This window comes from Elephantulus edwardii, unplaced genomic scaffold (assembly GCF_000299155.1).
Source record: "Elephantulus edwardii isolate Elephantulus edwardi_28Jun2011 unplaced genomic scaffold, EleEdw1.0 scaffold00080, whole genome shotgun sequence".
In the NCBI taxonomy this organism is placed as follows: Eukaryota; Metazoa; Chordata; class Mammalia; order Macroscelidea; family Macroscelididae; genus Elephantulus; species Elephantulus edwardii.
This window is the reverse complement of record NW_006399830.1, coordinates 8,173,193-8,188,483: the sequence shown is the minus strand read 5'-3', so window position 1 is coordinate 8,188,483 and position 15,291 is coordinate 8,173,193. Positions and strand designations below refer to the sequence as shown.

General features: G+C 48.3%; 1 protein-coding gene across 1 annotated transcript in view; it reads left to right on the top strand.

Annotated features, from left to right (window-relative positions):
* Positions 1 to 15,291, top strand: part of AUTS2 (autism susceptibility candidate 2) — a 1,255,025-nt gene that overhangs the window by 1,159,570 nt on the left and 80,164 nt on the right. Inside the window, exon 8 of the mRNA XM_006889779.1 lies at positions 3,737 to 3,785. Coding sequence (XP_006889841.1) covers positions 3,737 to 3,785 — 49 coding nt within the window. The remainder of the gene's footprint in view (positions 1 to 3,736; positions 3,786 to 15,291) is intronic.

The following is a 15,291-nucleotide window of genomic DNA, read 5'->3' as shown; positions in this document are numbered from 1 at the left end:
GGGGAGCCCGGGGCACCGCCGGGGAGCCGCCTCGCCCTCCGCGCGCTCGCTCCTCCCGCCCTCCGCACATGGTCTCCTTTGTCCTGTCGCCGCCGCCTCTGCCTCGCTCGTAGCTCGCGCGCCGCGCCGGCGGCCCGGCCGCTCTCCCGCCTCGGACGCTGGCTGTGCACGCGGGAGGGCCGGCGCCGAAAGGACCGCTCGCTCCGGATCGGGCTGCGTGGACCCGCCGCCAGGCTCGGCCGCCGGAGCCCTGCCGAGTTGGGTGTTTGGTCACCGTGCGCTTTGGTGGCCTCGGGGCCACAGACGAGCCCCCGGCGGGAGTGCAGCCGCGACCCGAGCCATGAACTTGGGGCTGACAGCACCACTTGCCCGTTTGAGCCCAGGTAACGCGGCTCGGGGTGCGGGCGGTCAGCGGGGTCTTTGTTGCGGCGGCCGGTGTGGCGGCAGGCCCCTCCGCGTGGTGCGCCCCCCGCCGCCTTTGTGCGAGCGGGGCGCACGGCGCGTGGGGTCGGCGCAGCCGGGAGGGACCCGGGGCCGGCACCTCCCTCCGCGGCCTGCTGCCCTCGGCCCGGCCTGGCACTGCGCCGCTGTCCCCAGGGTCCCTGGGAAGGAGTGAAAAGGAGCTGGAGGCCAGCCCAGGGGAGCAACTCGCGCCCAAGTTGGAGGAGGCGCCCCTTCTCTCTCTCCACAGCCCCCCTGCGGGCGGGCGGGAGCTGCCTGGCCTGGGGCTGCGTCCGAGCGGGGACGGGGACCCCGCGCCGCCACCGGCTGGTCTGCACGCGCACCGCCCGCTCCTCCCGGCTCGCTCCCCGCCTCCTGCCGCCGCTTGCACTTCTTAACTTTTCCATAAACGCCAGCTCACGGCGCCTGGAGGGCTTTTAATATTATAAATCCAAACCCAGTCGTCGCCCATCTCCTATGAAAAGGAGGCAAAAAGAGCTTTGTGTTCTCATTTTTCGATGCAACTACTGCACCCCCACCCACCCACCTAGAGCTGAGCAAGGGGACTAAAGGAAATGAAATGGGCAACGAAATGGAAAGGTCTTCGGCATAAATGTGCCTCCCTGGTTCTGATGGCGAGAAGCCTCTCCCAGCAGTGTTGCCGAAGACGAGTCGCCTCCTGCTCACCCGGTCGCTCTCAGTCCTTGGCGATTAAAAAAAAAACAAACCACAAAGCAGCTAGCCGAGAAAAGGGCCCGCCGTCGTTGCAGGAAACGCAGACTTTCTGCCTAAAAATCAATGAAAAAGAAGCCCTCTCAGAGAAGAAGCTAGAGGGTTTACGCACTTGCCTCCAAATCGGAAGCAAAAGGAAGTTCCTTTCATCGAGGACATAAAGGGAAGGGGATTCGTGTTGTTTCTCCTTCAGACGCAGACTTTGCCTGTGAAGCTGTTTGCAGACTTTTCAGAACGGTGGGCTGGCCACGGTGTTAACCAGCTGCGTCTAGAGAAGGCCGAAGGCGGCCCACCCTGTGACAACCCAGGGCCTGGTGCCGTCCACGCTGGGGTTTTTGGTGTGTGTGTGGTTTGTTTGAGTTTTGTTGTGTTTGCTGCTGTTTCCTTTTTATTTTTTTTTAATGGAAGAGGGTTTTTAGTTATCCCCTCCCCCAGTTGCCAAAAGCCTCCTTTCAGGCTTTGTGACATGGATTGGCAATTTAAAGAGCTGGGGAGACGGATTAAAAGGCATCCCCCTTAACCTCTGAAGACGACCTGTCAGAATGATTTTCTTAGGAACTTGTGGGCTGCTGGCTCGATAAGCAGATCCTCGGGTTTAAAACGTCCACCATCGGATCACTTGGTTGTGAAGATGGCTCGGTGGAGGTGACAAAGGTGGCCAGTGAGGGTCTGAGAGCCCAACCTCCCTGTGCCTGCCTGGCTTCTCCTCACTCTGTCGCTCTCCCACACACAGCTCCGTGCAAATGAAAACTTAACCAGGAGCCATTTCTTCCCTTCCCGGGCCTTTTGCATCGGAGTGCAAGAATTCATTATTTCTGTAGGCCAATTGGACTCAGTAATTCCACTACCACTAACCTCCTAAAATTCAAGGGTTATTTCAATTTGATAAAAGAATAGTGCTTTTTAAAATAGCAGCTAAATTTTTTAAGCCTTAATAAGACCATTACATTGATTATATTTTTGATTCAGAGAGCTTTTTTTCCTTGAACGTGGCGAAATATTCCGATCCCTTAAGTTTTTAACATGGAAACTCACATTCCTAGAAACATCATTCATGTTTCAATATGCCAATCAGTGTGATTTGTGGTGTTGTAACCCAATTTTCTTCATCTGCTTTGTACTTTCATAACTGTCTCCCATTCCCCTCTTCATCAGACGTTTTTGTGGCAGGTTGTTCTAGGAAAAGATGCTGTAACAAACAGTGTTAGTCCTTGGTATATATTTTGTGTTTCCTCCAGAATAGAAATCTGGTTAGGCTTTATTCAGAACTGCTCGTGCATTAATACACACGTTCCATTGCCTGTTCTGTACATAAATTCTTTCCATCGTCCTGTAATCTTGTGAATCAATCTACAGTAGGAAGATTAGGAATAGAATAATGGGAGACAGTCTTCACAGCAATATTTTGTCTTTCCCTATCACTTGCACGGAGAACTATAAAATGTCACCCAGAACTAGACTGAAGTCGTTCGTCTTTGTGGGTCTGACATGGAAAGACTAAATTGACTATCTTCTTTGTCCCTAAAAGCCGGCCCTTGATTCAGAATGTGGGACACTTAGAATTCCCCCTATTTTTTGCATTTCTTTCATATTTATCCAACATGCTAAGCTCTGCTCCGTCAAACATGCATATCTGTATATAAAGTATGAAATAGGTGATTTCTTTGTCGCATGGCAAAAACCTAAATACAGTGTAGTCATGATAAGTAAATACAAATATAACTTGAGAATATAGGGTGGAGAAGTTTTTATTTTTATTTCATGTGTCAAGTTAGGGAAATATTCAGTATGCCTGGTATATCACATACAGCATTTTCTTCCAAGCCTACTTGATGTTTATTTTCCAGAACATTAGTGTATAATTAAATTGGCTTTAGTCTTGCTGCTTAAACAGGCTTATTTCACTTTCCTAAAGGCACTGTAATAATTAGCAGTCGTGCTTTCTAGCTGTGGTCAAAGGAAATCACACTTAGAGAATGAGCAGTGGTTGGGTTGAGGCAGATCTGGGTGTCTCTCACCAAGGTCCTCCCGGCTCCTGAGAGGAGCAAGCACCCCCTCTGATCCTTTCCTGAGGTCATCAGGCACCTCCTTAAAAAATTCATTCCTAGCAGTCTGACTTCATGCTTTTTAAGAGGAAGAGCTTAGCGTTAAATAATAGACATTTCTGGCTTATGAACGAAAATTGAAAAACAGGCATGTCTGCAAATACCATGAAGTAAAGAACCGTCTCCCACATAATGATCTGTCAACAGAATTGCAAAATCATCACGTGAATGAGCCCATTGCTTTGTGTATCATCTCGTGGAAATATGTTTTGCACAGATAATACGTCTAATAAGGACACGTTTTAAAAAATCTTTTTCCCCCCAGCAAATAGCTGCACTGCAGGTCTCTCTCCTGCAGTCAACTTGCTCCACCTAGTGGATGATTTGGGGAACTGCTGATTTCCATGTCTGCCTTTCCAACATGTAGTAAATTGACTTAAAATAAGAGGGGCTGGTGATGGGGGTGACAACTATGGCAATATTAACGACAGTAACATCCCCCCCTTCTTGTTTTACAGGCATCTGATGCCAACTCTGAAAAACTCTTCAACACTGTTGTAAACAAAGGTAAGACTCTTTTAATTACCCTGAGTAAAAGCTTTTTTAATAGATATGTTTGTTTCACTCTTGTTGCCAAGGGAAGAAGAATGGTGCCCACATAATGTCTTTCTTTTTGCATTCTGGAGCTGGGCCTGTGTGGTGACTTTGATGGAGACAGAGTATGCTTTTTGTGTGTATCATGCATTGAAAACCAATTAATCTTTAAGAGAATACATTGAATCCTTATTTAAATTAATTTGGTGTTGGAAGCTGTAATGGAGAGTAATAGTTTTCAAAATGCCTTAACTTGTTCCTTACCAACCACCCAGCACTCAGTAAACTATAAATAGCAAATTTGTGCTGCACACTATAATAACCAGCGAATGCTTGGTATTCACAGTGTTCTGGTCATAAACCAAAGCGTTCCTCTGCTGTGCGCTTTCCATAAAGTGAATAAATGAGCAAGAGGGCAAAATTTAAATACGCACTCTCCCATTAATTTCTTCCAAACAGCAATAGTGAGTAGGAGAGGCTAATGACGGAGCAGTACATTAAAGGCAAATGTACCTTAAATCATTGCCAATAGGTTTCTAGGCAGTTTTCATTTGTAACAGTACTGTTGGCACTAATGAAATTTTGGGGAGTTTCTCGTTGCTGGGTTTGCAAAAATGAATACTTTGAAAGGTGGAAATTGGATGAGGTATGGGATCCTTCTTTCCCCCCTGGGAGAGCCCCAGTTGGGGCTTGGAGTGATGATTGCCGATTGCAGGAGTGCTTTCTGGGTATCTGACTATTGTGGCATCCGAGACACTTGGTAGCACTTGGATGGATGGAGTTGGGCAGGCAAAATGTGAAATTCAAAACCACTCTGACCTGTTCGAGTTTTCCAGGCTAGCTGGCTGATAAGACACGTTTCTAACAGCAGTTAGTTATTTGGAGTATGTTTCCTGATGAGTTCTGAATTTGAACTCATGGCACTTTTAATAGTACGTGATGTTTAACATTCCCTCAAGGTGTAGATGCCTCTGTGCTTGCTCTTGACTCCCAGAATTACTGCCACATTGAATTTTTATCTTTTTTTTATTGCGTAATGCAATGCTCCAGTTTTATATTACATCATATCTTTTGATGGAGTGCAAGTTTGCATCAATTTGGTGCCCGTAATGCTAAAAGCCAGTAAAGGAGACTCGTGTATCAAAATGCCTAATTGCTGATTGCTCGTTTGGATGAGAGGAGAGTAGACAGTGATGCTGTGAGCGAGATGGGGCGGGAGGGTTGGTTGGTCTGGCCACTAGGAGGATCCCCTGGCTTTCTGGGACCTTCACCTCCCACCCTCAGGACTCCCAGCATTTTTTTTTTTTGCTAATTTGCCATTAGTGGCTTTGGAATGTGCTTCCGTTTGCAGAGATCAAACCCTTCTAGTTGGGACTACTTGCCTGTGGGATCTGCATTGAGGTGGTGGTGGCCGGCCTGGCGCTGGCTAGAAGGTTCTCTCCGGAGCATGATTGATGAAATAGCGCCCCTGTGTCTCTGCCCTCTGCCTCTGCCCGGCTTCCTTCCCTTCTCCAATCAAACATTTCCCACATGCTTATTTTTGTTTACTTACCGAGGGTGATTTGTGGCATCTATTTGGTGGTGAATAGTCCCCCTGACAGGGTGCCTTTTTTTCTGAGCTGCTTTTTTCAGGGAGTGATTTAGTCGCCTTGAAAGGATTACCTTTCTTTGTGTACATGAAAATCAACAGAGGCTTTTCTAAGCTTTGCTTGGGAAACCATACACAAATAAGCATTTGGCTTGATGGCAGATTATTCCTTTGCCCCTTATTTCCATCAAAATGGCCTTTCTTTTCTCCTCCCTTAATGCCTTGTGCTAATTCTTGGTGGTAACATGAATGACAAGAGCCTGGATCACTGTGAGTCCAGGTGCTGCCAAGCAGACTGGTACCCAGCCCCTCCCCCTCCTCCCTGGAGAGGAGGTGAAAGGGGAGGGGGCAGCTTTGGGGACAGTTTTGTTAAGGGGATTAGCATTCAAACTGCTAAATATCAGGAAAACAACTTCAAAAAGAGACCCATTGTATGGCGATAATGTCAAGATAATGTCAATAATTGCTCGGAGACAGGTGCAGACTGCTGTTCTGTTTTCACTCCGGGTAGTGTTTGCTGGATGGCTGGTTGACAGGGCCTTCAAGGAACTGTCAGCTTCACACACATCAAGTTCAAGTTCTCCTGCACAGCGGTCTGCCTGCCCCAGAGTCAGGTCTGCAGCCTTTGTCCAGCCGTCTTAGCCAAGAGCAATAAAATGCGTTGTGAGAAAGGGCACACTGACACCAGGTAGCAAGCGCTTCTGGGGAAATCTTCAAAGCCCTGGCTTACTGAACAGCCTAACAAGAAGCTGACACGTGTATCCCTCCACCTCCAGATGTTTAAAGCCACATATCACCTCTGCCTCTCAGGAGGCTGACAGCGCTCCAGCCCTCCATAAGCTGCTGTTGAGATTATGCGGCCAAGCCTGGTGGCAGGCAGATTTGCTCCATAAAATTTCACCATGGGAGGGCAGTGCTAATCTCACAGCTGATGCTGGGAGCAGCTTTGATCTTGGTCTGTGCAGGCTGGGAGGTGATGCTCTGGGCAGCAGGAGTGGGGCCCTGGCTCTGGTCCCGCCAGCCTGGTATGTTGGCTTGGACGCGTCATTTAACCTCCTAAAGGTCAGGTTTTCCATCATGGCATTACCTCCTAGTCTGGGGCCAGCATCTTTAGTGGAGATGAAAGAATTAACTGCCAAGAAAGGGATAGAAAACAGCAGATCCACTGAGCATGTTATACATCGTATCTTTCCTTATCCACTTTGTATATATTGTATCACCCCACCCCAATTCAGAGCAGACCCCAGAGGCTTTGAAGTTCCAGGTCTTTCTCCTGATGCCATTTCTTCTCATTTTCAAATCAGTTAAGCAACACACCTGTTATAAATGTACACAGAGCTCGAGTGTCCTGTAAGAACCAGATCTTTTGAAAGAGGTGGGACTCTGGGCAAGGCTCAAGGCTGTAAACATGAAAAGGGAGTTTAACTTTAATCAAGGTCATGGTTGCTTTATTTAATCTTTATGTGTTTAAATGTTTACAGGATGTTCATGTGTGATTTTTATGAATCCTTCTGTCTTTGTGACTCAACCATCTGCCAAAGGAAAAAAAATTAATTTTCCCAGTGAGACCAATTCAGAGATTGACTGACTGGCAGTTGGAACCATTGTCTCTGTAGTTGGTTAAACTCATGTAGAGGCAGCAGTCGTGTAGAGGCAGTGGTCCCATTTCTGGAGGCTTTGTTGCTGACGGGAACATTCCAGCTAACTCTGGATGGACAGCATGCACTCGCCTGTCTTATGTGTGCCGCCACTTTATGTATAGACACAAGCGCGGAAGACACGTTTCCCTTCGTGGTATCTCGTCCTCCCGCCATCAAAGTCCAGACTGTAATTGTCGCAGGGCCAAGTTGTGCAGAGTAAGAATAGCGGCCAGTGATCCCTTCTGTGGGTGTGGTGACAAGCGCACGCTGTCAGGCAGCCCCCTCATGCAGTGGCACTGGGCTGCTCGGTTCCCATTGGCTGACTTTTTTGGAGGGAGATGACCAGGGCTTGAATAGCTGTCCCCCTCTTGTCTCAGAGGCTTCTCTTCCAGGTTCTAATCTGCAACCCAGGCAGGTGGCAATGAGCAGTGCCTGCGGTGATGGTCCTGTGGCTCCGTGGGCCCTGTGGCTCTGTCGGGCCTGTGGCTCTCTTGGTCCTGTGGTTCTCTCTGTCCGCCTCTTCCCTCCACCTGGGTCTGACTTAGCTGAGCGCTTGGCTGAATGCAGCACCTCTGACGTGCTGGGCGTTGGTGGCTGCTAAGTGCCATTGAGCCTGGCTCCCACTCACAGCGACCCTTTTGCCAAGATAAGACACCATTTATCCTCAGAGCCACTGCCGGTTTTCTGCCCATCGCTGAAGCCACTGTCAGGACTTCCATTGATGACTTTTCTGTTTCGCTGACCTTCATAATGTCCTTCCCCCAGAGACTGGTCTCTCTTGATGACATGCTCTGAGAGTGTGAGATGAAGTCTCATCATCCTCACTTCTGAGGAACCTTCTGGCTGTATATCTTACAAGACAGCTTTGCTTGTTCTAGGAGTTGATGGTGTCATTCACCAACACCATAATTCAGAGTGTCAGCGGTTTGAATCTTCCTTATTCATTGTCCAGCTTTCAAACGTACCTGATGGCAGTGAGAGTCCTCCAAGAAGAGAAGGCCTTCACTAGTTTTGGTTTAAAAGTCCCTCTTCTAAAAATAGTTTTTCATGTAGGTGAGACTAATACCATTGCCTAGGATGGTTTCTTTTTTCTTTTAAATTAGGAGTGTTTTGAGTTGAAAATCCGTCTGCAGTGAACATACAGAAACCATTGTAGTGTCTTAGACTTGGTTACAAGAAAGCTGTTGGGTAAATCACCTTGATTTGCCAAAGAGTAAACCAAACCAGTTTGAAACTGTAAATTTGGCTTATTTGGGGGATGAGGAAGGCTTGTGATCTATGCTAAATTTTACAGAAGGGAAAGAGAAGAAGCTGGCCTTTCTTCCTTTTCTTTCTCCTCTGAGCCTTCAGGCTGTCTGCTGCTTGGAGAGTTGAATGCTGTTGAGGGGTAATTGGTGCTTGATTCCAGACAAAGGAGTTATGAGTGGTTCTGTTCCTCCTCCCACTTGGAGCTGCAAATAGCATGCAATCAGTTCCCTTTGTTATGGAAATTGACCTTCCTATAGAAGCTTACTCTTACATACAGAATTTGTTGTCTAGGATTATGCCTGGGGAATTCTTGGAAACAGATGCCTTATGGTTATTGAGAAAGCCCTAGGAAGGGTCTGCAGTTCCTTCCCATCGTTTTCCATCCCTGGGCCAGGGTCTTGGGTTGAACCTGTGAGTGAAAAGGGTGAGGAATTGTGTGTAAATGTTGGGTTTCCTCTTCAGAGTTTAGGTGAAGCTATTCCAGGTGTTTGAATCTTGATAGAAGTGGAATCCAAAAAGATTTGGAGGATATCACTGCTCTAAATTTGTAAATCCTTCAGAGTCTGACTTGGAACTTTCTCTCTTATGAAACCCTTGTGACTCTGATGAAACATTCAGCTACTAGTTGAAAGGTTGATAGTTCAAATCCACCAACTGCACTGTAGGAGAAAGGTGGCAGTGTGCTTCATAAAAATTCACCTCCCTGGAAATGTTTTGGGACAGTAAATGTGTTTCTAAGCACGGCTGTCAATTAAGGGTGTGGCAATGTGTTAACTGGTTGTTTTTAGGTCTTTTTGATGATATATCTTTGGGGTAGAAACTTCAACGGTACCTTTGTGCTCATTATCCATGGGAGAAACCCACCTTGGATACCAGAATCCCCAGATGCTCAAATCCTGTGTAAAACTCAGTATATTTGTGTATAAGGCTCACACATCCTCTCATATGTTTGAAATCATCTTAAAATTATTATGATACCTAATACAATGTAGTAGAACACAAAACAAAACCCTCAAACTCATTGCTAGCAGGTTGGACCTGGCTCAGAGCTTGCAATCCCTCTGGTTTTCAGAGGCTGTAAAGCTGAGGAAATTGCCCATCTTTCTCCTTCGGAGCCAGAGATTTGAATCACCAGAGGCATCTCTTTGAGGCTAGCAGCAGAACTCCCTACAGAACTCTTTGGTATTATGTGGTAATATAGTGTAAATGCTATATAAACAGCACATTCAAGTTCCCTCTTAGCCTTGAAGAAGGGTTTTGACCACTTAGTTGTTACACAGACACACCCACCTTACTGCCTTGATCCACTGCTGATTGAAGGTACAGTTATGCAGATGAAGGTATGGGAGGGCCTGTGCTGGTGAGCTCTGTGAAGCCAGGTTCCTGGCTGACAGGGAGTAGGCTACAGCTTCTTTTAGAATTTCAAGCTTGAGTCCCATTCTAAAATGCTACCTTGTTTACTTTCCAACCCTCTCAAATAGGCCTTGGGTTTGCTTTTTTAAAATTGGGTAATTGGTGTGGCTCTGTGATAGAATTCTCTGCTTGCTTACAGATGGGGGTAGAAAGCTTGAGTGTGAACTGGCTTGTCTTCCGAACCCATACAGACTTTTTGTTTTGTTCAGTCAGTGGTATAATATCTGGTTGTCTGAGAAAGTAATAGACAGTGAGTATTTTTTTTTTTAAGTCACATCAGGTCTTGAGAGGCAGAAATGAGAACAGTTGATGATCTGGCATTTCCCCAGGCACACAACTCTGTGGAACTTGGAGGACTTAAACCCAAACTCATGTTTCCTGCACGGGGGAGCCAGGGGCTCGCCTTTGGTCTCTGGTTTATTTCTCCTCTCTGACAACTGCCAAAAAATGTTGTTTTCTCTGAAAATGTATGTTTATTTAACTAGGTTTCTTTTTTGCTTCACAATCTGGATTCCATTCAGTCAGTTACCACTCCAATTAACTAACAATTATTTAACATTAACAGTAATTACAGACGCCAGTTAAGCGCCTACAGATGTCAACTGTTAGCTTTGTACCTAATCACTCAATGAAATGGAGAAAGTTCAACAAACATCAATTAGCCAAGCAATTAGTGTGAGTTAGGAGAGAGCATGTTATCATGTGCGAGCTGATTCCATTTATTTTATTTTGGCAGTAAAACACAGGCAGGCAAGCGCAGTAAGTTTCTCAGATAAGATAAAACTCCATTGTTGTGCTGCTTGCATAAGAATTCTTTCCTTTCCTGTGCACAAGTCTGATTTGCTCCTGCCTGGAATTTATTTTGCAAACACAGTGATGCGCGGTCTGGGGACCCAGCTTTGGGACACTGTGAATCCAGCAAACCTGGTGAAGGAACTCGTGCTGGCGTCCCACCTCAATGGTTTGCACTTCTCGGACCTGTTACCACTGGTGGAGTGAACTCAGCAGTAGTTTTGTAATTTCACGGTGGCCGAACATTCTCTCAGGTGTCTCTGGTTTTGAGAGCAGCCGTGGGGCTGTTTTACCCGCTTCCCAGTGTAAACCGACCCAGTCCTCTGCCGTTGAGTTGATTCCGACCCTCCATCGCATTTCTGAGGCTGTGTGCCCATCCTTCTCCCATGGAGCGGCTGGTGGACTTGAACCGCCAATCTTGGGGTCAGCAGCCCAATACCTTGTACACTAGGCCACCAGGCATTCCTTACTTCCCAGTCCATGGAGACATGTGCTCTATGGAAGATTCCCTTTGTGAATTCATCAGGGAGAGCGTAGCCTTGCTTCCCACCCACCCAGGAGCCCAGGTGGCACCGTGGCTAAAGCTCCTGGTGCTGATCACAACGCCCATGGGAGGACGACGAGGGCAGCCCCGTGAAGACTCACAGCTTGGAAACGCAGGCAGGGCGACTTCCTGTGGGATCGCTGTGGGATCCTACCTATGGGATCCCTATGGGATCGCTACCAGTGAGAATCCACCCTGGCAGGAAGTGGGTTCCATTCCGCTGGTGTCTGGTTAAGCAGTTAACTTTGATGGTTCAACTCCATCTTCAGTAAGAGAGGAGACCTGGCAATTTACTCCCATAAAAATACTCTTGTTAGTTGTTAGATTCCTCTGAGTCCTGCATGATTCACAGAGACCCTTTGAACAGTAGACCTGAATCTGTCCCGTCCCTAACTGTGCCATCCTCACTGTCTCGGACACACTTGAGCCACTCTGGGAAACCTGTTAGGCCTGTTCTCCTCGGTCATACAGGGCTGAAGAGACAGCACCCAGCATTGTCCCTTCTGAGCAAGGCTGCACTGTGGGGAGACAGCCTCTTGAGGCCTATTTGTGTAAGACAGTCCATGAATTGGTATTTGTGGATCAGTTTATCCCTAGATCTCACACACACACACACACACACACACACACACACACACGAGAGCATTTCCCGCCGTCCTGTCAGTCAGTGCCTGCTAGTGGTCACTCTCCATCCTGTTTCCGGTGCTGGAAATCTGGACAGACACAGGCTGCCCGTTTCTTCCTTTGAGAGGCCAGTGGTTTGAACTAGGGACCTTTCTCCTATTAGCAGCCCAGCACAACCCATTATCTAGAGCTGACCATACCCCTGCTTCCACTTCTAGAATTGATTTCCAACCTCTCTGCCCCCTGGGGTAGCTGTGGAACCAGTTCCCTTGGGGTGCTCTCTCCCCAGGGGTGCTCTGTCCCCTGGGGTGATCTGTCAGGTCTCTGGTGTGGAATGTTCCATTTGAGTAAGTTCTCAACGTCAGCAGCATCTAAGACTAGAAAAATAAATAAACGCACTGCTCCTGGAGACTCTGGGGGGAAAGAGCCAAGGGGTGCAGCGTGTGTTGAAAGTTAGGGTCCACAGGGCACAGCCACTAGGAAGCGCAGGACTGCTTCTTGGGCCGGTCTGGGCTCCTCTGGCCAGTTACCGGGTGTGTGAGTCCGCTTGTCCGCGTGATGCTGCAGTAACAAAATAACTCGGGCTTACAGCAGACATGCCACTCGCATCAGGTGTCGGCCGCAGCGTCCCCAGTCTTTTATTCTCAGATCTAAACCAGCGTCATGATGGGAGAGGGCAGAGAGCAGAGATACAGATACAGGATGCTTACGGGGTGGTTTACACAAGGCATTGTTCGCCACCATCTCATTGGCCAGAGCAGGCCACATGACCAAGCCTGCCTGCATTGGGAGCAGGAAGACTCCGCCCACCGCTGGGGGATGGACCTGGAAGGAAATGACAAGAAACGCACATATCTGTCCCTTCTCACTTGTTGGTGAGAATGCATGGGGGCAAGGAGGTTAGAATAGTCTAGGCTTTTCCTTCAGCAACCTGTTTGATTAATAGCCATTTGCTTGGCACCTCTGTTAAATGAGATCGGGTAGATCGTGAAGAAATTAATTACCTTGTTATCGTTTATACCTGGTCCAGCTTACTGCTGGCTTACAGGGACTAAGGGGCAAGGCAACTCAGGAATGCAGCGATGACTTTGAGAATTCGAGGTGTCCCAGAGGGTAGACGCCCACATGTGGCCTAATTAATCCGGGAGTGTGATCCCTGCAAAGGCGGGGCTGCAAAGCATTGTTAGTGTATGTTGTGTTGGCCTGCTAACTGAAAGGTCCGCAGTTCAAATGTGCTCCCCAGCAAAAAAGATGGCTGGTCCATTTCCAGAGAGATTCAAGGCCTTGGAAATTTAATGGAGAGTGGAAATGAGTTGGAACTGACTCAGCTAAGTGTGGGCTGGTGGATTTGGATTTGACTTTATGTGACCTGAAAGAGGCCTGGGTGGCACACTAAATGTTCCATTGCTAAGAAAACATTGGAGAGTCAAATCTCCCGGCCACTCCATTGGATACAGGTAGGCCGTTTATGTAATGGCGTGAGGTCGCCTTCTTTCAAATGAGGAGACTGGCTCACAGCTAGGGAGTGAGGAGGCAGGTCGACAGCCGTGTTAGTGCTGGTGAAGGGAAGCTCAAGCCCTGGCAGTGGGGTGTTCACCACAGGACACTGAGGTCAACCCCCAACAAGGTCTGTGGCCTTCTGCAGGCTGGTCTGAACCCCACTTTAGTGAGGTGGTGTCTCGTGGCACCTCAGCCTGAGAAGTGCAGCCTGTCACCGTCACCACTTTGAGCATTTCTGGCTTCTTCACCTCCACCTTTGTCCACTCCCTGTGCCTCTGAGTGGATCCTCTTCTCTGCTCGGCCTGGTTTCATTGGAGATGGCTTGGGGTTTTTTCAGGGCCATTTCCCTGGTAACCGCTGACATCCGTGCACACCCCACTGTCCGTTCCTGGAGTGGTGGCCTGCAGGCGCCCGGCGCTGCCTCCCTGCCCCTGGTAAACCCCGTCCTGTGGAGGAGGAGGCCGAGAGCATATCACTGCGGCTCTGAGAGGCCCTTTGAAGAGGGAAGCGTCTCAAGTGTACCCGCTAATAGACTGATGTGGGAGGCAGTTATATTTGGCGGCCTTTAAAAGCCACTTGGAAAACATTTTCCCCTCTTCTCTATCACCTTTCACATCTCTCAACAGAGTATCACTAAAACCTAATTTTAGCCAAGATTACATCATTTTCTCATTATCTGTTGATAGCCGGGAAAGGCTTTTCCACGGGAAAGCTCCTCTCACCCACATCCTACCGTGTAATTCCTCTTGTTTGATACCAATTTTCAGTTATCCGAGTGTGCATCTCTTAGGCTGATCCGGGAAGGCTTCTGTCTCCATAAACCTCAGGTAGACAAAGATCCTTCTGAAATTGGATGTGCCAGCTTTTACATATGGGACTTCGGTGTGCTCCTTCAGTGGAAGGCAAACCCCAGTTGGTATCAGGCTGAGTCATGGCGCCCCGTGTGACTCGGAGCAGAACTGCACTCCGTGGCGTTCCCACGGCCGCACTCTTCTGAAGAGGTCACCAGGGCTCTTTCCAGAGGTGCCGCTCTAAGGGTTCAAGCCAACAGCCCTTTGGCTAATGGCTTGGCTTCACCCCTGTGCCGCCTTGAGGAGCTTTAAGAATGAAGACCATACTGCTTTCATTCTTACCTTCATCAGAGAGTACTGAGCACCTACTATGTGCCAAGCCATCTTCCGGCTCTTGGGGAGACACAGCGGTGAACAAATCACGTTAACTGTTACGTACCGTAAACACGGTGCATATTAGCAGCAATGTTCACTGCTGTCTCCCAGGTGTGAACATTTATGGGAGGAGACAGGTGGGTTCGAACAGCCGACCTTAGGCTTAAAGCCCAACATGTAACCCACTGTGCTACCTGTTCCCTTCTTTCTTCTGGTAGATATTGTTGCTTTCCAACTGCCAGTCTTTTGTTAAGCGACCCAATATGTGCTGAAAGAGACTTTTAAATGGTGTCACGGCAGAGGAAGCTACCTGTTTTTAAGGGGGAAAATATTCATCCCACAGCTCTTGATTCTGGTAGGACTCCTGGTGCGTCTCCAAGGGGTTTCTAGGCTCTTTGCAGCGTGAGACCGCTTAGTCTCTCTCCTGCAGAGCAGCTGGTGGGTTCCAGCCGCTGGCCGTCCACTCACAGCACCACCAGGGCTCCATGCAGCCTGGAGACTTTTCTAAGCTCACCCCTGGAAGGTGTGCAGACAGGAATGGATTAGCTCTGAGTAGTCTGAGGACACGTCAGTCACTTCAGAAAGCCGTGAGCTATGTTCGCTGGGGCCCACTGTGTGACCAAGGCCTCACCATTGAGCCTTCCCATTTTCTTACCAATCCTTAGCCTCAGCCCTCTCCTTCATCGAATAGAAATGACTCCTAGCTGACCCTCTGGGGGGTTTTCAGAGACTGGAGATAACAAAGGAGGAGATTGGCCATCTTTCTTCTGTGGAGCAGCTTGTGGGTTTGAACTGCTCACCTTTGATTTAGTAGTGTCCCTGTCTACAGACTGTGCCACCAGGACGCCTTTAAAGGCTGACACTCTCTTGAAATGAGTGGGATTTAGTGGGTGCAGCATCTTAAGGATGTTTTACAAAACACATGCGGTGGGGGGGGGTCCCACCTTGAGCTGATTTGGACCCC